General features: G+C 43.7%; 1 protein-coding gene across 1 annotated transcript in view; it reads left to right on the top strand.

Moving 5' to 3' along the window:
* ACE2 (angiotensin converting enzyme 2) overlaps window positions 1–20,704 on the top strand; it is a 459,770-nt gene that overhangs the window by 134,353 nt on the left and 304,713 nt on the right. Inside the window, exon 5 of the mRNA XM_086934340.1 lies at window positions 17,991–18,103. Coding sequence (XP_086790466.1) covers window positions 17,991–18,103 — 113 coding nt within the window. The remainder of the gene's footprint in view (window positions 1–17,990; window positions 18,104–20,704) is intronic.

The raw sequence follows: 20,704 nt of genomic DNA, 5'->3' as shown, positions 1-20,704 counted from the left end.
AGGATTTTCAAAGTTACGGGCAAGCCCTGCCACATTCCAGCTTAGGATCTTTAGCAAGGGTTCACCTGGGGTGGTCTGCTTAGGAAAATAGATAGGTGAAGGCTGAGAGGTCACAGCCGCTCTAGATGGCCTTGAAGGTGGATCAATCTGGTGGTAGTTAGGAGCCATAACTACATCGGTCAGCATACTATCTATTGAAGCAGTCTGAATGGGTGACAGGGGAATCATACAGAGTGGGTCCAGCCGTTCTTCCACGACTTGAAGATCTAAAATGCTTGAAGCAATCAACCCCCCATCAGTAAACAAACTATGTGGTGGTCCTACTAGACCTACCGGAGGGTCAGTAACTAAAGGTTCAGTTAACAAACGGGGAGATTCTACTAGCCCTGGGACCTGTGGTGGAGGTGCTTTTCCCTTTAGTTGATGAACAGGTTGCCTAGGGAGTCAATCTACCTCCTCCAGGCCACCAAACATATTTGAGGTTGGAAAGCCATTCCAATGAGAGAGGAAATCCTTTTGGATGTTAGGATGACTCTTCCATGAATGGTGATGTACCAAGGACCAGTCATCCACCTGTATATGTCTGGGGCTTGGTGGATAAAAGAAGGACAGCGGCCTGGGTATGACAAGAGACCCTTCACTGCTGGGCCAAGAGAAAATGTGCTGAGCTGTGTGTGGATCCTCAAAAGTCACCACTATACAGTCCCCAGGACTGGTTTTCTTTGAGGGGCCCACCCAGGGAGTTCTACGAACCATCAGGACTCTGCTTCTCCGGCCATTGGGAATTGGTCTATTCACATTAAGCCAATGCATTATCTTGTTCTTCAGAGACCAGTGGTTCTCGTGTTGACCATTACCAATCTGGGGGACGCCCGTCAACACAACCACATAGTCATTGGCCTCTGGGGGAAGATCAATATAGCCCCCTCTAAAATTGTTCTTGACAGGGGGGCCCTGAATAGGCTGATAAGCCACTGCACTAGGAGGGGGTCTGGGAAGGACTCCGGAATTTGGGTTTACTGATTGATGCTGGAGAGCACGCTTAGGAGCCTTAGGTTTAGTGAGAGCGGAAGTTTGATCCACAGCCACTGTCCTCGGTTTGGGAACCGGCCATACAGAGGCTGGTACTGGGGGGGGAGGTTGCTGAGCTTGAGAAGTAGGAGCTAATGATGTTGGATCGGCTACGGTGAGACCCTGATTTTCAAGACTTCTCAGGCCGAGAGTAGCCAGAGCAATAATGCTCTTTTCCATCTCAAGCAAGTTGTTTTCAATCCGTGAGAGTCTAAGGTCGAGGGGGGAAAGAAGTTTTTTGAGGGTTTCCCAGACTAAGCCTATAAATTCCCCTTCATTCTTCCCCAATCCCTCTATCTGTAAGCCCTCATCTTCTAGAGCAGTGGTGGATGGGGCAATAGCTGTCCCCTCTCCCCCTCCCTCCCTTAATGACTGATTCCTAGGGGTACGCTCTCCTTTAATGTTAGATACCGGGACACTAGCCAATGCCAGATGTTGCGAGACCGCAATTTTTGCCTTCTTGCGAAAATAGGCAGAGCGGGAATGGCGTTTTCTTTTAGGTTGTTTGCCACTAGTCGCGTTAAAAATTGCCGGGTGGGGGGATTAACGCTAGCGCCCTGAATGCGAGAAACAGCTGGTAGGTTTGCTTCGTCTGCTTTGGATAATTGCTCTAAGGGTGGGGAGAGGAGGGAGGAAATCGGGGTCTGGTGAACGTCAACCTGCGTGACTACGCAATGGGGAATGGCAGGACGCTCCGGGGTAACCGCAGTGGCTATGTGGCCTAAGGAGGATTTTTTAGAGATCGCAATGACCTGGGACAGTCTTCTAGCAGCTACCAATTCCAGGGAGACCCGAGTTTGAAGTTTAGAAATTTCTTGGTCTATAGCTAGATTGGTGCGAGTAATGAAGTCATCCATTGGGCCACTGATTGGTGGGCCACCATTGGCAGCCTTGCTCCGGGTTAACCTGGAGCACATAACTTAGGTACAAGAGGGCAATCGCCAATCTAGCTATGAAAATGGGATAGTACAATAAGTTTACCTATTTAGGCTCAATGAAGGGTAGTCGAGAAGTAATGGCGAAAGAGGGTGGGCCAGTCCAGTCCGCTCCGTCCTCGAACGGCCCCAAACGGCCCGCTCTTTGCCCGGTCTTTGCCCCGGTCGCTCCCGCGCGCTCCCGCGCAGCGGGTACTCCGCCCAAAGAAATAGAGGAGGGCAGGGGGCGGTGCCGGCAGGGAGAGCGGCCACAGGTGTTGCACGCAGGGACTCCTGGTCGCTGGAGTCCCTGCTAGGGAGCTCGCAGCCCCGCCGGTGTCCAGAAGGTGAAGTTGGCAATAGGGCTCCCACTCAATGCCCCACAGGGAGTTCCTCCATGCAGCGGGACCCGCGCAGCGGGTCCGGCAAGTCGTTGGCGCTCACAGGGAAATCCTAGTCCTCGCTGATTAATTCAGAGTTTCTGGGTATGTTCGGGGGAGGTATTATGTATGTGTGGTTCAGGTTGCCAGTTCTTTATCCATTAGCCAGTAATCTATCCATGACCAGGACGATCGTACAGAGGAGTAGCAGGATCCCATACGAGCCCGGGGATGGTGAGTTCTCCAGGGGTCTATAAGATCATGGTCTTCAGTTAAGCTTTTAAGAGCCGCTTGTGCGTTTGTATAATGGTGTGGTTGTGGGTGCGACCTATCCTGATTTGGGTATATGGTGACGTTGAAATCCCCTCACCATAGTAAATGTGTGGAGCCTATGTCTTGTATCCTTCCCCACAATACCCGAAAAAATTCCGGGTCATCAGTGTTCGGCCCATAGCAAGATACCAGAGTAACAGATTGCGTGGAAAGTCTTCCCCATAGAATGGTATATCGCCCGTGTCGGTCCGTGTAGGAAACCCATGGGAGTGTAGGGTATTACGTGATTCACCAGTATTAGGGTGCCTCGTGCATATGACGAGTAGCAGGAGAAGCCTCTATATCTCACCCATTGTGTTGCGAATGTAGGGGGCGAGCCAGGAGGTAGATGTGTTACCTGGAGCATAGCACAGTGGATGTTGGGGCGGTCCAGGTATGCTAGTATATGACGACGCTTACGTGGGTTTCCCAGGCCTCACACGTTCCATGTCAAAAAGTTATATTGGAGCACTCTAGGATTGGATTCCATCGTGTATTTGGGATTTGAAACTGTAGTTAATCACAAGTTCTTTGGTCTTGGAGGAATACATCAATAAGATTGGTCATAGTCATGCAGTGCAAAAACTTAACAAAGGAAACATCCCTCATGCCCTCCCCCCCTCCCACAACAGCAACCCCAACGGGCCATGCTAAATTCCTCCCCCCTCCCTAACAGTCCCATGCGTCCTAGTCCCAACTGGGGACAGTAAGGTAAGTTCTCTACCGATTTAACAAGTTCAAGTTATAGGGTTCACCTGGTAGGGTAATAGCCAGTGGGCGACCAGTTCCTCCTCACTGCAGCGAGGGTGTTCGGGTGCAATAATAGAGGTCCATCCCAGCGTGGTAGCTAGTGCAAATTACAGCCCAGTTGTCTGTGCCCAGAGCAGAAGAATAGGTGGTTGGGGTGTATCGGAAGCGAAGTGTTCATATTGAGGCTACAGCATGTGGAAAGAATGGTCCTTCGATCCGCACAAAAGTGGGATGTAAATAGCAGTACAGCAGGGACCTGTTTACCAGCATCCCAAAGTTCGACCACCTGTGTTGGGCCGCTGAGAGTGAGTTCTGGGCGCATACAGAATTGAGATCTCAGCGCGAGAGCGAAAGTCGTGTGGGCCCATTGGTTGGCCATTTTAGATATGTTGAGTTTCCAGTGACTGTAGGAGGGTATGATATCTTTGGAAGTGATTTCAGTGTCCAGCACAAGTGGGTCATTCAATATCCGATGTGCCTCCGTTGTCTGCTTCTTGTCAAGCACGGGATAGCTGACCTCCAGGCAGTTTAGGCAGGGCCTTGATAAAGTCCTGGACGTGTTGTGGGTTGGTGAAAAAATGTTGTTTGCCCTGAGAAGTCTCTCTCAGGCGGGCCAGGAACAGCATGGCGTAGGGGATGTTAAGTTGTTGAAGTTTTTTCTTGACTTGTAGAAATTTGCATCTCTGCTCTTGTACTGCCATAGTGAAATCCGGTTATATGAAGACGCCAGCGAGCAGTGAGCTCTTTCCATCATAAAGACCGTGGGGAATTCCTCTCTGCCAAATATCGCTATGAGAAGGCGTTCCACGTAAGTCGCCATTTTTCCCGTAGCGGTGGATTCCGGTATTCCCAGGATGCGGAGGTTATTCCTCCTTGAGCGTGATTCCAACTCCTCATTCTTGGCGGGTATCACCTTCAACACTTTTTCCATTTCCAGTGTGCGGTTATTCGTGGCGTTGGACGAGTCTTCCAAATCAGATATTTGTCTCTCCGCTTCAGCTAAGCGGTCATCATGTTTTTCCACTCTGTGGGTTAGGGCATCCATTCTGGCAGACATGGAATCCATTTTAGATTCTTTTGACGTCAGGCTCGACTGCATTACGAGCAGTATTTCCTTCAGGTCCGTTGTAGAAATGACCAGAGCCTCTGCCCGATCCTCGTCTTGTTCCGTCTGGGAGCGGGGAGTCTTTTGGGTGTCGAAGGTAAGTTTTGGCTGTTTGCCGTCCAGCTTTCCCATTGTGGGCAGCCGGGTGGATCTAAGATGCCGTGGAGTCTCAGGGGCCTCCGCATCCTCCCCCCCTTGCAATGTAGCGTTGAGGTGGAGAGAGGGATCAAGGGCGTAAATATACAGCGCAGGAAGTGGATATGTGTCTCCTTATGTCTGGACGCTCTGTGTCCCAAGCTGCCGCGTATGTCCTCACAGACATGGCTCAGTAGACCAACCTTTCTTCGTGGGTGTCCTCGCTCCGTTCATCCTAGATCAATGGCACCATGTACAGGGTCAGGATATGGGATATTGGACTCTGTAGAGTGGCATCAGACAGCAATGCTTTGCAGTTGCCAGCCCGCACGACTGGCATGCCCGGTTTCCGCCCACGATACAGGCGCGGAGGGGTCAATGTAAGCTCTGATGTGGGCAGCCGAATGGACCCCGCGCCCCCCCGGTCCCACAGAGCACACCTTCCCGACAGAGGATATATCTGTTTTAGCTGGGTTGTGGCAGAGGTGTTAGAAGGCAGGTGGAGCTGTGCCCTCAAGCCCAGGCTCCGCACAGTGCAATGCCTTGGGCAAAGTCTCATCGCTATCTGCAGTGCGCTTAGCAATCAAAGTCCCACATAAGGGGGTCGTTTGTGCTTCCTTCCTGCACAGCTCTTTGCCCTGCAGTGATAGAGGGTCTCCCGCCGCGACGCACCAGATCTCAGTAAAAGGCAGCGAGGAGCAGGGGCCCTGAGTGGCTGAACTCGCAGTTACCCGCGGGGCTCCGCAAGACAGTTCCAGCCCCTTGCTTCCAGCCACGGCGCCACCTCTGTTTGATCTATAAAGCGTTACATGAGTCTGGGCCCACCTTTCTGAGGGAAACCTTTAGTTGGTACACACCAACTAGAATCTAAGGTCACCCGGCATGCACAGAATAAACCCCATTAGATTTAAAACATCAAAATGGGGTTGCAGCAGCTTTGCAGTCAGACCAGGTGCATCCTGGAACCTACTGCCATTCACCATAAGATCTGCCCCTTCCTTGATTCAGTTTAGGAAACTTCTGAAAACCTGGCTTTTCCATCAGTAGGGTCACTCTGTTCACCATCTCACACAGACCCAGCGCCTTCGGGTATACGCTGCGCTTTACAAATTGGACAACATAACATATCCTGCTCTAGGCTGATAATGCAGATTTATTCCACATGGTACATGGTATGGCACTGTCCATTGATACAACACAATTGATAAGCAATGATTGATGTTATAAAGGATGTTTGGGAATGGAGTCTAGATGTTAATATGGCATCCTGCTTTTTGTGTCGATTTAGCAGCCTCAAAAATGCTAAGAATGGGTCTAAGTTCATGAACTTAGCATTGTTCATTGGGATTCATAACATTGCAATTTAATGGAAGGCCCCCACAATCCACAAGTGGATGAGGAATCTACGGAAATGTACTGCTGCGGAGATACAGGTATTGATCCTTTTACAAAAGCAGAGACAGAGAGGATCCGCAGTCACAGAGGGGGGAAACTAACAGCATCACACTGTTTGATCACACTGTTTGAGTTCATCACCAAATCAAGCCGGATAAGCAAAAATAAGGATGAAAAGATTACAATTTATATCAAATTGTCTACTGTTACCAGATACATAAACTGGGTCTCTCAGATGAGAGTCACTGCCACTGTATAATATCAGTACCTTAATACGTGTACTAGAACTTGATGAATCACTGACAATGGAGGAAATGTATGAGCAATTCAGAAACCCTGTATCTGTAATCTATTCTGAAGGTTGAGATCCAGCAGATCTAAAATGTCAATATCCAAGTGTTTAAATGGACTGTGTAGAAATCCACTTTGATTGTTAACCATCTAAATTGGATCTGAAAGAATAATCTTGTGTTCTTTTGTCTTTTGATATAGAGATTTCAGGTCAGCCAACAAATGTATCAGTGTTGGTTATTATCGGTTTATCCCAGCATTAATAGAATAGATCTGATACCAGCTCGAGCACTGAACTTCTTTGGAAATGGACATAAGGAATTGATGTTAATTTGTATACTACTTGGCAAGATAGACTGTTTTCTCTTCTAATACATATGGGGGAAACTGAATTTAACTGAACCACTCAGTGAGTCAGTGGAAAGATGGGGTATGCTGATGAGGATACACATTCTTATGCGTGCAAAATATGTTGGCTGGAAGAATAAACAAAAAACATCTTCGGCTGCCTGGAGCGGTGAAGGAATAGCTGGTGTTAGACATATGATCAAAAAGTTTAGCCATACCACCTATAAATGTAAATGTTAGATTATAAATATATTTACTCAAAAATCCCAGAAATTCCCAGTCACCCAGACTATGGAGACTTTGTGGGCCTCAACTTCTGGGTGACCAATTTTTTTTTTTAAGGTGAAAAATAGATTGATACAACTGAGCATCCAGTGCATAGACTGTATTGAATTCCATTTTAAACCTTCTGCTGTCTGCCAAAGGGCTTTATGTTACAAAATCCTTGCAGTGTAGCTAATCCTCCCCATTAGTGTAGAAATGGGCAGAGAAATAACATTCACTTACAAAAGGCTCCATTGAATACCCAATAAACAAATTTGCTGTCTATTTTCGCTTTGAAATGTTGGTAATACTTATTCTTGTAAATCTACATTACTAGTGAAAGCTGAGTCGATATTCCACTGACAGACAATTCAGCTGAAGCTTTATTGAGTAGTTTCTTCAAATAAATGGTTAGAGGGTTGCACAAAGAGGAGCATTTTTGAACTTTTGATTTGAAACATGTATACCCCTCACGTCTTCAAAGTGTTTCTGCTTTAGAACTGATCCCTCTCTCTCGTTCTCCTTTAAATGGCTTGTACTTATCTCCAGTGGTGTATTAAGGATTTGTGGGTCCCTGTGCAAGACATATTTTGGGGGTCCCAGTTCGTAATTTGACTGCCCATGTTCTGGTAGTTGAAGCCTGCATGATACCACACAAACTTTCAAAAATGGGGTTCAAAAAAGCACAGTTGACATTTTCTTTCCAGGTCTACCATAATCCTTAAGATGCCACTGAGCAAAGCCAGAGCGACACAGAGCAGATGTAGGCAGAAAGGTGAGAGTCTGAGATTTGGAAATAAACAGAGGTGATATAGCTGAAGAAAAAGTTTACTTCTCAGGGGGGCCTTGGAACGTGGGGGGCATGGCAATTTCCCACTTTGCCCATGCATTGAAATATCTCTGCCTGTCTCTCAATGGAAACATTCTGTTGTGGCACAAACTCCTTTAAATCATCTGCCTATGAACATGTTATTGAGAGATCTTCAGGACATTTGAGCCTCTATATTCCAGTCTTGATAAAAGCACTCGGCGCACAGATAGTAGGCATCATTGTGGGCATTTTACAACTATTTAAAGGTAGCCCCATTGTTCCCCATGAGTTTTCCAAACAAGAGCTCAAAGAGACAATCTTGGAAATTCTGAAATGCTTTAGGGTTGCAATATCATTAGGTTTTAGGCATAAACTGAATAGGATGACTCTTCTGAAGTGTACCTCAAGGGTTATGTCTGTGTAAACTGGCAGCACTCTGGATTCCACCGTTGTGCAGAAATACATCCACTGATGTGGTCATTGTCTCTGCTGTTCTTGCCATGTTAATAATGTTGAATAAAGGCCTGTTGAGGACCACATTCTAACAAATGGCCCATTCTACCCTTTTTGGCAATTCCTTTCTCAACAAACAAGAAGGTTTACTACTTTGGATGACCTTGGAATGAAGCATAATTTATCCATGTCGGATGTTATAGAACATTTGGTCATCTCGAGAGCTTTCACTCTCCAGTTATCGTTTCACATATTTATGGGCTGGCATACAGTTAGGCAAAGATTTACACAGATTTTGTGTCGGGTTTGAGACACTTTTTTAATGCAGACCCATTTTTACAAAGCAACACAAGTGTTGTTTTGCATTGCTTTGTAAAAAATAGTAACAGCACATTGTGCTTCCTTGTTTTACCCTGCATCAGGGAGGCATTCCACGGGTGGTGCATGGGCATTCCTGTGCATTCACCCAAGGATTTTGATTCAAGCACATACTTGCAAATAGTTGTAGACATGGGTATGCAACAAAATGGTGTGCCTACCTGAGTGTAACGAGGAGAAATATATGTGTTTCTCCATGTTACTTCCTCTTTGCAAGTGTGCTGCATTCTGCATTCAAAAGAAAAAAGCCTCTAAGGATATTTTTTGTGGAGGAAGGTCTCCTTTATCCTGACCATAACGAAGTGCAAGGGTGCCTTCATTGGCAATAGGAAGCCCAAAGTGTGCCAGTGCAGGGAGAGAGCATGCCCCACTTCCTGAAAATATGACATAGTTCTGCTTTCTCCCTTTCACGCAATGAAGCGCCACAACTTCATTTCCACTGCTGCAGTGAGTGAAATTTAAATCCAGGCTTTCTTGTTTTTGGGTATTTTAAGCTGTTGTTGTTCAACATATGCCACCTCTGTCATTTTGATAGGATAATAGCTAATTGCGATTCTCCTATTAACATGACCAGAGAATCTGAATTTCATTAAAGACACGGAGGTTAACATGATGCATTATTCCTTTAATGCAACTCACAAGCAGCCGCTTACATCATAGAAAGAAGAATTAGAATGCAGTGACAGCGTGACAACAATATAGGGCATGAGCAACAACAGAACTGCCTCTTTAAAATGTAATGAAGCAAGGAGAGTCGGGAAGTTCAAGGTGAAGCTTGGACTAGAGAGAGATGAAGAAGGGGAACGAAGAGAAGTCCAGGAAGATCCGTTAGGTCGAGTTATCTGAAAAGAAAGTAAAAAATTAAAAGGGCTGAAAGAACCTTTGCAAAGATAGAGTGCATATTGTAAACATCAACAAGACCAAAATTAAACAGTATATGAATGCAAATAGTCAACAACATAAGAATATATACTCGGTCCAAGGGAGGGACGGGTGGGATAATGTTAGCCTCCGTGTCTTTAACGAAATCCAGATTCTCTGGTCATGTTAATAGGAGAATAACAATTTCATTACAAGACAAGAGGGTACATTATGCATGTTGGTAGCCTTGAAGAACAACGTCAAACATGTGTTCAAAAGGTTTACAATAATGACAAGCAAAAGTGAAGGCATTGGACCAATCAGCAGCTTTAAGGATAACATCTAACTTACCACCAGAGCAAAAGGACTTGCTATCCATAGCACCTCTGAGAGAGTGGGCTTGGAATTTAGAAAGGTCAATGCCAGCAAAGCTCATAGCCAACTTAACCTATCTGGTGATAGAACAGGAAGAGATATGTTTAAAAGGTTTGACAAAGGAAATGAGAAGTTGATTGGCATCCTGAGTGCGAAGGTTTTTCATTCTGGAATCGTATTCTTTCATACAATCAACAACACAAAGTTTTTTGCAGTAGTCAAAACTAGAGTAAAATATAGCATCTGACGTGGTTTTAGTTCTCCTAAGGATTTCAAAATTAACACCAAACATGTCATAACATCTATTAGAAATATCTAGAGATTTAACATCAGATACCCTACGACAAGAAATCAAACATAAGAGAGTAGCAAGTTTAATGGAAAGACATTTCCTGTTAAGAAGAGAATTGTCAGGCCATGAGCAAAAAAAGTCAAGGATAAGTTTAACGTCACACAAAGATTGGTATTTAGGCCTAGGAGGTCTTCTTAGTCTAATACTCTTTAAAACTCTACAAATAATAACACTCTTACCTACTGTCTTACAGTTGACGAGAGAATGTCCACCAGAGATAGCTGATCTGTAACAATTAATGGATCTATAGGAGAGGCCATTGTCGAATAATTCAACAAGGAAATTGACTATATTGACGATAGGAGCCTCCACGGGATCCAAGTTCCTCTCCATGCACCAACAAAACCATTTTCTCCCAATGTTATTGTATCTGTAGTGAGTCCCTGGTGCCCAGGACTCTCTTAAGAGAGTGAGAGCTGATGACGAACGTCCAGACAACTTGTTAGATTGCCTGACACTTTCCAAGCAAGAAGGTTCAAACTCCCTGAAAGTACTAGGTGGTCTTCTCCGTTTGCGTTTGAAACCAGACCTTTCGTTGCAGGAATTAGGAAGGGAATGTTGCACGACAGTTCCAAAGTTGTCGGGAAACACGCTTGAGAAGGCCAGAAGGGAGTTATCAGGACCAGGGAGCACTGGTCCTGTCTACCTTCTGAAAAACCCTCTGAATCATGGCGAAGGGGGGAAAGGCGTAAGGCTGTAGAAGGGACCAGGGCTGGAGTAAGGCGTTCACCGCAGGCGCGCCCAGATCTGCCATCCAGCTGAAGTCCACATCAAAGGGGCCCCAAAAATGAGACAGAGAATCGAAAACATTCACGTTGAGTTTCCAATCGCTGAAGTCTTGAAGGAATCTCGAATTCCAATCTGCGGAAAGATTCGATTTTCCCGGGAGATATTCCGCATTCAGGGAAATTTTGTGTTCTAAACAAAACATCCAAAGTCTCCTGGCCAAATCGGAGAGGTCTGCTGACCTTGTCCCTCCAAGGCGGTTGATATAAGAAACTGCAGAGATGTTGTCCATCTTCAAGAGAATGGATCTGCCCTGAAGTGAGTGTTTGAAACTCACTAGGGCAAAAAGACCAGCAGTCAGCTCTGAAAATTTTATATGGTGGGAGGACTCGGCCTGAGACCAAACACCACCTGTGTCTTGGTCAAGGAGGCGGGCTCCCCAACCATGAAGGCTGGTGTCTGACTCCAAGACAAAATCCGTAGTCGACCTGAAGATAGCTCTTCCATTCCAGGCATCCAAATTATCCATCCACCAAGAGAGTTCCGACCTCGCTTGTTGATCTAAGGTTACAAGGTCTCCGTACCACAGACTGGATCTGGGGGTATTGGCTTTCACTCTCTGGAGGGCACGATAGTTGAGAGGTCCAGGAAAGATGGCCTGAATTGAGGAAGAGAGTAGACCGAGAAGTCTGGCCAATTCTCGAAGAGTAAGAGATTGCTGTTTTAGAGCAAACCTGATCTCTGTCTGAATCTTGGGGATCTTCTTGTTGGGAAGCAGAAGGAGGCATTTTGAGGTGTCTACGGTGAAACCTAGGAACTCTAGAGATTTGGAAGGGGTAAGAATGGATTTTTCCCGGTTTATAATGAAGCCAAGACCCTCTATGAGATTCATGGTGATCCTGAAATCTTCCAAGAGTTGAGAGTGAATTTGGGACATGATGAGGATATTATCTAGATAGATAATCAGGGGGATCCCCTTTGCTCACAGGAGAGAGACGATTGTCCTCATGATCTTGGTGAAACACCAAGGAGCGGATGATAGCCCAAAGAGGAGGGCTTGAAAATGAAAGAGGCGATCGTCCAAAAATGAATTGAAGGAAGGGCTGATGTTCTTATGCCATAGGGATGGTAAAATAGGAATCTTTTAGATCCAATTTGACCAACCAGTCTCCTTGAAGAAGAAGGTCTCTCGGGAGGTGAATGCCCTCCATTTTGAAGTGCCTGTACACAAGGTACTTGTTTACCTCCCGTAGGTTTATAACTGGCCTCCAGCCTTTTTCCTTCTTCTGGGCCAAGAAGAGTGTGCTGACAAATCTCTTTTGAGAAAAAGTAACTTCGATAATAGCGCCTTTTTGAAGCATGGAAGAAATTTCTTCCTTGACAATCTCCTGGTGTTCCATTGGAAGAACCAAGGGATTGGGTGTATGCGTTTGACAAGGAAGTTCCACAAAATCTATTTGAAGCCCTGAACTGTGTCGAGAACCCAAGGGTCTTGAGTCAAGGATTTCCAAGCATGGTAGAAGTGTCTGAGTCTTCCCCCGACCTTGGAAGGGGAAGAGGAGAGAGAAGGACTCACTTGAAGGGTTGCTGTTCGGAGTTCCTCGGGAGAAGAAACCTCTGTTGCGAGAACCTCTACCTCTCTGCGGGTAAAACTGTCGGTTGGAAGGGTAGAAACCTCTGTCCGCAGCTCCTCTGCCTCTTGTGGATGAGAATTCCTGGTAATTTCCACAGCCAGAATAACGGCCCCTTCTTCTGGCCTGTCCAAAAAAGTTACTATTGAAGACACGCCTCCTATTATACTGGTCCTTGTCTAGGGCAGTGAAAGTAGAAACATACTTCCCTATAGTCTTAATCATGTCCTCGCCGAAGAGGAGCCCCCTGTGTTTCTTTGAAGATTCCTTCTTGGCCAGGTCACCCAGTTTTGGATTAATTTTGTTGAGGATGGTCTTCCTCCTTTCGATGTTGAGGCCTGAATTAGCATTGCCGAGCAAGACAATTGTCCTTTGGCTCCACCCTTTAACGAGGTTAGTGTCAAGGGGTGAATTGGAAAAATAAGATTCTTCGGCCAAGTCAAGAATCTTAGTATGGGGGCCGAGAACATCAAGAAGGCGATCTTGGCAACTTTTGAGAGCCCTCTCGAGGCCTTTCCTGGGGTCCTTACCCAGTTTAAACAAAAATGTAATAAGGTCGGGATCGAGATTAGGGGTCTGACAGACCTTGTGTTCGATGCATGGCCTCGGGCATTCAGATCTGAGGGTATTACATGTCTCCCTTTCGAGAGAATTCCCTAGCCATCTGGTAAGGAATTTAGAGACATGGTCTTGGGGAAACCATTTAGAACTATTAGGGTGGTAGATGTTGAGGGAAGAGAACATTTCACCACCCAAGGGATCAAAATGGCGTCTTTATCAGAGGGGAAAGAGTCACCCTCAGAGTGGATTTTAAAATCCAGGTCTTTGAGATCCTGATCATCTAACTCAAGGATAAATTCATCATAGGGGTTGTCGAAGACTTCGTCTCCGTCCGAATCGGTACCTGCATCGTCACGTTCACTATAAATTTGTGTCGCTAGGGACACCCGCCAAGTTCGTGCCGCTAGGGACACCCATCCTATTCGTGTCGCGAGGGACACCGGTACCTTTTGAGGCACGGGGCCTCCCAATGAGCGCGAGGTGCTAGGACCTCCCAGGTCAAGTGAGGTACCACAACCTCTAATAGTGCCTTCACAATGTTTCACTTTTTTAGTGCTTTTGGAGCATACAGCTTCAGGATCAAGAGGAGTGTCGTCACCATGTTCTTGTAGGAAGGGTCTCTTGGATGACATGACCTCCTTCAACGTGTCCATCATGCAGGACCTCATCTCCCTGTGTAAGAATATTTTAAAGCAATCATTAGTGTAGTTAGAGGAGCTAGCGATAGCGTCGTCTGACTCCATGTCAGACATGACAGGTAGGTATAGTTAGGATAGGTTAAAATATTGAACAAATGAATCCTAAATGCCTTTTTTTATGAATCTAAATCCTAAATCCTAAATGCCTTTTTAAAAAAAAATTGTTTTTATGTCTCTAGTGAATAGTTAAGATAGACCAAATTAAATCACACTTGTATTAATAAATGATATGTATGAAGTTAATGAAGGGAATAAACACCTTCTAAAAATCTATTTATAGCAGGCTAAAAATAAAGGAAATTGATTTGGGAGGCATGGGGGGTTAAAAGGCCACAAATGCGAAAAGGCAGTGACGAGAAAAAACAGCTGATTAACTCTCTGGTAGCGGCTGGCAAGTGTAATGCAACTGACGCACTCGAGCCAGCCGCTGTCGGAAGATTAGAGGAATGGCCCCAGGGAGCCAGCGTGCGCGACGCCGCCGCTGCCGAGGTCCATTCCTCGATATAGAAAGGGGAGACGCGCTCGCGAGGAGGCAGAAGCGAGCGCGTCCAAGGATTAAACAATCGCCAAAAATAGAGGCGATATTTATGGAATATCAATCACCCCTGGCCATTACTGGTACCCAAAGAGGAAGGGCACGCATAGAGGAAGGAGGGTCGTTTCAAAAGATCGAGCGCCCGAGTAGAGAAAACGGCCCACACCCGCATTCGAATACACGGTGAGGGCGAGAGGGAGGGGGGTGGACTAACGACAACCATAAATTGGAAGGCGGGGGAGGGTGAAGAGGTTCGGGAAGGGAACCGGGGCAAAATCGAGGCCGAAAACGAGAAGTAGGACAGTCAATAAATAAATAATTGATAGTTGTACGAGTTAACAGCTAGTAAACAATTGATAATTATAGATCTAAACAAACAGTAGCCTGGGAAATAGAATAAGGTAGAAGCATAATAGATAGAGCCAACTTATCTGCTTGCGAGCCGCATTTAAAAGAGGCAGCTCTTTTGTTACTCATGCCTTGTATTGTTGTCACGCTGTCACTGCATTCTAATTCTTCTTTCTATGATGTAACCGGCTGCTTGTGAGTTGCATTAAAGGATTAATGCATAATGTAGCCTCCTGTCTTGTAATGTTTTAGGCCATAACCCCTAACTTTAGAGATGTAAACATCAAAAAGTGATCAGAAGAACATTGCAGTTGTCCTGCTGCTACAGCAGAGATCAGATATGTGGCCTTGTGTGAACTAATTTTCAGTAGACCTATACCTCTTATTGTAGACAATAACTTGTCATACCCTGACTGCAAGAGGACTCTGTTGTGGTTGTTGTACAAATGTTATGGTGTTAGTGCATTTACTTACACTAGCTATTCATCAAAATTCTGGATTCATGATCTTTAGGGCCTATTCTTAAAAATGTAAGATACATACTGTTGACATAATAATTTTTGGAGAGGGTGGAGGTTTGAAATAGGAGTTAGATTGTTTTTTCTATGTAAGAGTAGGAAAAATGCAGCTACTGCTATTTATGTTTACATATCAATGATTTATAATAAGTGATGCCCAGGGGTGATCTTTTTAGAAACTTTCACATAATTGGGCCTTAACCAGGAGGTGAAGTAACACTTATTCTTCATTAGTAGAAACTTTTGAATATTTTGTAGATTCATTAGACAATAGTTTGGAAAATATGAACATTATTAAAGGGAAGAAAATATATTTGAAAATATTCACATTATTACTGGAGAAAGAGGAAATAAACAGAAATAAAAAAGTGATATGACCTGGGATTTCACGGTGGGCTGTTCATATTAAAGCAGGACCACAAATGATATGCACATTGTTGGATTCTGCTTACAGTAGCTTAGTGGCTGAAATATTGATCCTCTGGAATGGAGTCTGAAGTCATTGGAAGTGGCTGAAATGAACTTTACATTTCTTTCCATCACTACGTTGTTGGCCGCAGATGATGCCCTAAATATAACAGGAATGCCACATTGTGAGTCCTGTGCTCACTGTTTAGCAGGACTTGGATGTACCTTACAGACAAGCTTGGGTAGGGTGAAGTTAGTGTGGAGTTTATTGAATTCCTGTCTGAAGGGGACCTGGTATGATAGTTGTGCTGGTCTGTTCTCATTGGAGCAGGCCCAAAATTGATCTACATAATTCTGGTCTCCGTCTAGAGTGAAATGGTGGATAAAAAGCGAAAGTTTGTTAGATGGCCCGAGTGATAGCCAGTGGCTGAGATTAATTCATGCATTCCTTCCATAACATTGTAGTATGTTGGCCCTTTCGATATTATGCATTTTTCTGGAATAGTGGCTGCTGAGAGGGAAAAATACCAGTAACTAATAACACATCCTCTTGCTCATGATAATTGGCAAATTTCAGGACATTTTTAGTTTTGTATTCACTGAACCATAACTAACCTAGTCATGCTTTTTTTTTCCTATGAATTTCCGTTTTTTTATGATGCATACATGAACCTGGTGATCACTCATTCCACGCTGTGCCTGGCATTCTGCTATCCAGCCATGAGGAGAGGAGATTGACTGCAGATCTTGCCGGGAGTTGCGCTTAGTTTGATTTGCTAACTGTCTGCCACATATCAAGAAGATTAATCAAATAGGGGAAAAGTTATTAGTAAATGAAACTTTTATTGGCCCTGATTTATCTTTGCTCTTATCTTGATGGATCTGCTCAAAATCTGATTTTACCAACAGAAGTCTAACTTTCTAAACATCTACCAAATGCTCAAATCCATTAGGAAATGAATACTCATTTGACCATTTTAAAATCTGCCCACCCCACATGGACCTGTCTGAGATTGAGAAAAATAATAGTAGTCTAAACATGTGTCACATTTTACGCGCATCTGATAAATGTTGCCAAAATGATTTTGACCACAGCCCCTTTAACTTTGCTCCCATATTTTGGTTTGACAGGAATCTTTAAAAACCTGCACTGGGTACCTTAAGTACCTGCACTGGGTGTAACTTGCTAAATGCTTGTCATATATGATGCGCATTCATCAAACAACACTAAAGATATAAGCAAATGTACTTTGTATCTTCAATGTATGCTTCACTGGACACAGCATCAGCCTGCAAAAATCTGGAGGGATTATAGGCGCTTTTCCCTGACAGAACCCTGCTCCATATGCTTCACTTAAAGAGGAAATTAGGCAATTCCTTTTGTCCATGTTGTGTCCTGGAAGGGCGCTAATGTGTAAAGTGAAAAAGAGACTAGGTGGAAACAGCAACTGCTTGTCTCTAGACTAAACAGTCCATTGGGGAAATACAGGTGCACTATGCATGTCACTATATAAGACGCCAAAGCGATTAATCAAGACAATAGTTCAATTTCTCAAACTACACCACTCATGGCCACTTATATACAACCTATATAGACTGAATATATTCATAATTGTTTATTGATATTAAACTCAAAATAATCCATTTTATCAATAGTGCAAGAATGAAAGATTGAGCTAAATCCCGGATAGAAATATATGACTTCCTGGCTGCAATCTATTGGCAGTGGGAACATGCCTCCTAAACTAATTTAACAGTATGGGAACTTTTGACAAGCATGCTACCCCAGGATCACTCCAGCACACCACTAATCTGCAGGTTTCCTGCAATGCTGTTTGGCAGGGTTATTAACCATCTAAGCTTGTCTTTGATGATTTAAACCTATGCCCAAATGTTGCACACCATGCTCCTTGTTAAATGTTTAAACCCCCTGAGGTATCTTACCCATATTAAATCCTCAGAGGCCCTGGATACTTATAGCTGACTAAAGCTGAAATATTTATCCCCTGAGCTATTTTGAAAAGTGATCTTTTCTGTGACCAATAAGTCAGATAGACAGATTTACTGTCATATATTTATTTGTTGTCAATTTATTTGGGGAGCAGACTATGCTGAAAATGTTAAATGCAACTGCAGATGAAAGGCTGTCACTGATTCTGTCCTTCACTCAAGGTCTTCTCTCCACTATTTCCGCCCACTTGCTATCTTCCTCCTAACCTCATTTATGGATCGCCGGAGTATATATTTTTTCCAGCCCTGAGAGGTGTCTTTTTTATTTACCTGCATCACATATTAATGATTTATTTATGAAAAAACATTTTCAAATAGGTTCGTTTGACTTTGTAAAGTTCCATATATTTTTTTTTACAGATTATGCGGACTATGGAGACTATTGGAGGGGGAACTATCAAACAGAAGACTCCCAAGAATATGCATATAGTCGCGAAGACCTAAAGCGAGACGTGGAACGAACATTTCAAGAGGTAGGCAGTAATAATACAGTTTCCTTGTCTGTGCATTATTTGTTTGGAATATGCAGCTATTGGGTAGTCAGAAGAGAGCTGGGATCAATCTTCCAACTATTTTGTTTACATGCACATTGCATACCTTTGCTTTATTTACAATATTGAGAACTTGTCTGCTATTTGTGTTTCTTTGCCATAACAAACAGGAAAAAGAAAGAGAATAAAAACTTGCCCGCCTTCATTTGACTATATATACCAAAGTACAAGAGCTCACAAGGAGGAACAGTAGGTGTATTGGAGTGTGAGACACCATGATGAAAGTGTAACAACAGGGTCTACCGCTTGGAGATCCATGTTATGAAGTAATTTTACACAGCAAAACGTATTTTAAAAGGTGATTAAAAAAGAATTGAGTTTGAAAACAAGCTCATTTGCTCATGGTTTAGTATGCATGCATAGTATTCTTTGGTCCTGACAAATGCCATTTGGACCACTAGGGCACTTAGCATGAATGGCTGAAACATGGTGACCATGACAAAGGGTACATGAGACTATTGATATCTCAAAAGTATCCAACACTGATTTTAAAACTTGTCCAAGGTCACCAATATTAAAATACCTTTCATGTAGGTGACCATGAGTCAATATGAAATCACTTGCAATTTTTTCACCTAACTCAAAACAACCAACTTCACTGTAAGCAGGCGTTAAGGCACACCTTGGAAGTACTCAGCTTCGAGGGTGGGAACCCAATATTGAAGCATGTCACCAAGTAGGTGTTACTTCATCCATTCAGTTCAATGGGAGTGTATTGCAGTAACAGGGGTTTAAGATCTGTGGTGCCTGGCATACTCCAAAATTTGACTGGAGTATTTTTGAACCCGCTTTGGCATTTTTATGGCTCTAGTAACTATAGAAATGCCTTTTGTGCATTGCAATAGTCTTACTCTTTAGTGGGAATGTTTTTTGTGTTAGTATTTCCTTCCCAAAACTGCCCTTAATTATTCATAAACCCCACTAATTTTGAAGAATTATTCTCCATCTTCCCACCAATCTCTTGTCCCTCCAACATTTACTACATAGTACTATACTTATATGTAAGATCTTCATCACTGTGGAGGAAATCTAAGATCAGAAAAGGTAGGAGAGGCAGAGGTCCCCAGCCAGAGATTTGTGATTTACATTTTGTAGTAGATAGTACTAAAATTCATACTATAAAATGTAGTTTGTTAATTGGGTCCCTAGTATCCATTATTACCCCCTAGTGTTTAAATACTAATAGGTCACAGACAATAAATACTATGTTGTTTATTGTAATAGTTTACTCATTCACAACTAACAGTCAAAGAACATTTTTTTTATGTTTTACATTTTTGTGTTTTTTAAATATTTTGGTTATAATGAAACTGGAAGACAAACAATTGAATTTGAAAAACCTGTGTAAAACGATAAGGAGACAAAACATTTTAGAGTAGAACTCGCTGTTGTTCATCAGCAGCAACTTGTTTTCTATCTGGATGTTTTGTTCATGGTACCACACCAGTACAATTCAGTGGTATTCTAGCTGTGTCTGGATTCACCTCTGTTTCCTCTTACTATTCCACCTCTGGTGGAATCATTGGGTGTTCCTGGCTTCTGGTCAGTTCCCATTTCTTCCAGCCTCTTCTTCCATCATGCCTGATGTTATCCTGGTCCTTAAATGGCAAGACATGGTAGCTGTTCCAAAGTAATAGTTTTCATGTGTTTCCCTGGTAGAGTTGGTGTTCACAGATAATGGAAATAACTTTGCAATAATTTAGCATTTTTTCAGAAACTTATAGGTGAAGTACTACTTTACTGATAACTCAATTGAGCTCTGTATTTCATCTCCTCCTGGGTCCACAGCGGTAATGACCTCCGCAGACGTTGTAGAGTTGCTGGAGGAACTGCATGCTGTGATTGTGTTGTTGTTCTCCTGATGGACCTGGCTTTTCGGTCTCCTATTCATCTGTCAATAAAAAACAAGATCAATCAAAGTGGTGTGAGATGTTGCAGTCACTGCTCCAAAAGGCAGAAAGAATCACTGTTCTAAAACAGGCACCTTTTTGATGTTGTCCAAGGCTATATGAACTTACAACCAATTATAAGTTCGTACTGTTCTTTAACTTGACAGGAAGTGCATAGACTTGACCAAAGGTCTGCAGACTTTTAGGATGTCCTGCCCTCATTTCTAGGTGTACCAGGTCTGTGGACTTAGGTGTGAGTTTGTGGACTCAGCACTTCTTTTTTAATAGCACTTCTTTTTTAATCAGGGTGAGATCCCCAACAAGGAATCCACACCAGGCAACTGTAACATCAAATTTTTGCTGAGGTGATAATTCAGTTTTAACATTTTAAATAGCCCCCAAATGAGTTAATGGTTTGCAGGACTTAAGCTGAGTCTGTAAACTCAGTACATCTAAAACAGCAACTATAATCCACAAATTCTGAATGTAGTCTGCAGAATATAGAATGGGACCCACATTGGGCCCATGACTTTCGTAGTTTACAAACACTTTCCAGAGTCAACAAGCTATGAAATAGGACCAACATGGAGTCAGGAGTTCCACAGTTTGAAGACTCTTAAAAGGATCCACAGAC

The sequence above is a fragment of the Lissotriton vulgaris genome, chromosome 8, assembly GCF_964263255.1.
Source record: "Lissotriton vulgaris chromosome 8, aLisVul1.2, whole genome shotgun sequence".
Lineage (NCBI taxonomy): Eukaryota > Metazoa > Chordata > Amphibia > Caudata > Salamandridae > Lissotriton > Lissotriton vulgaris.
This window is presented reverse-complemented; position numbering and strand designations above follow the sequence as displayed.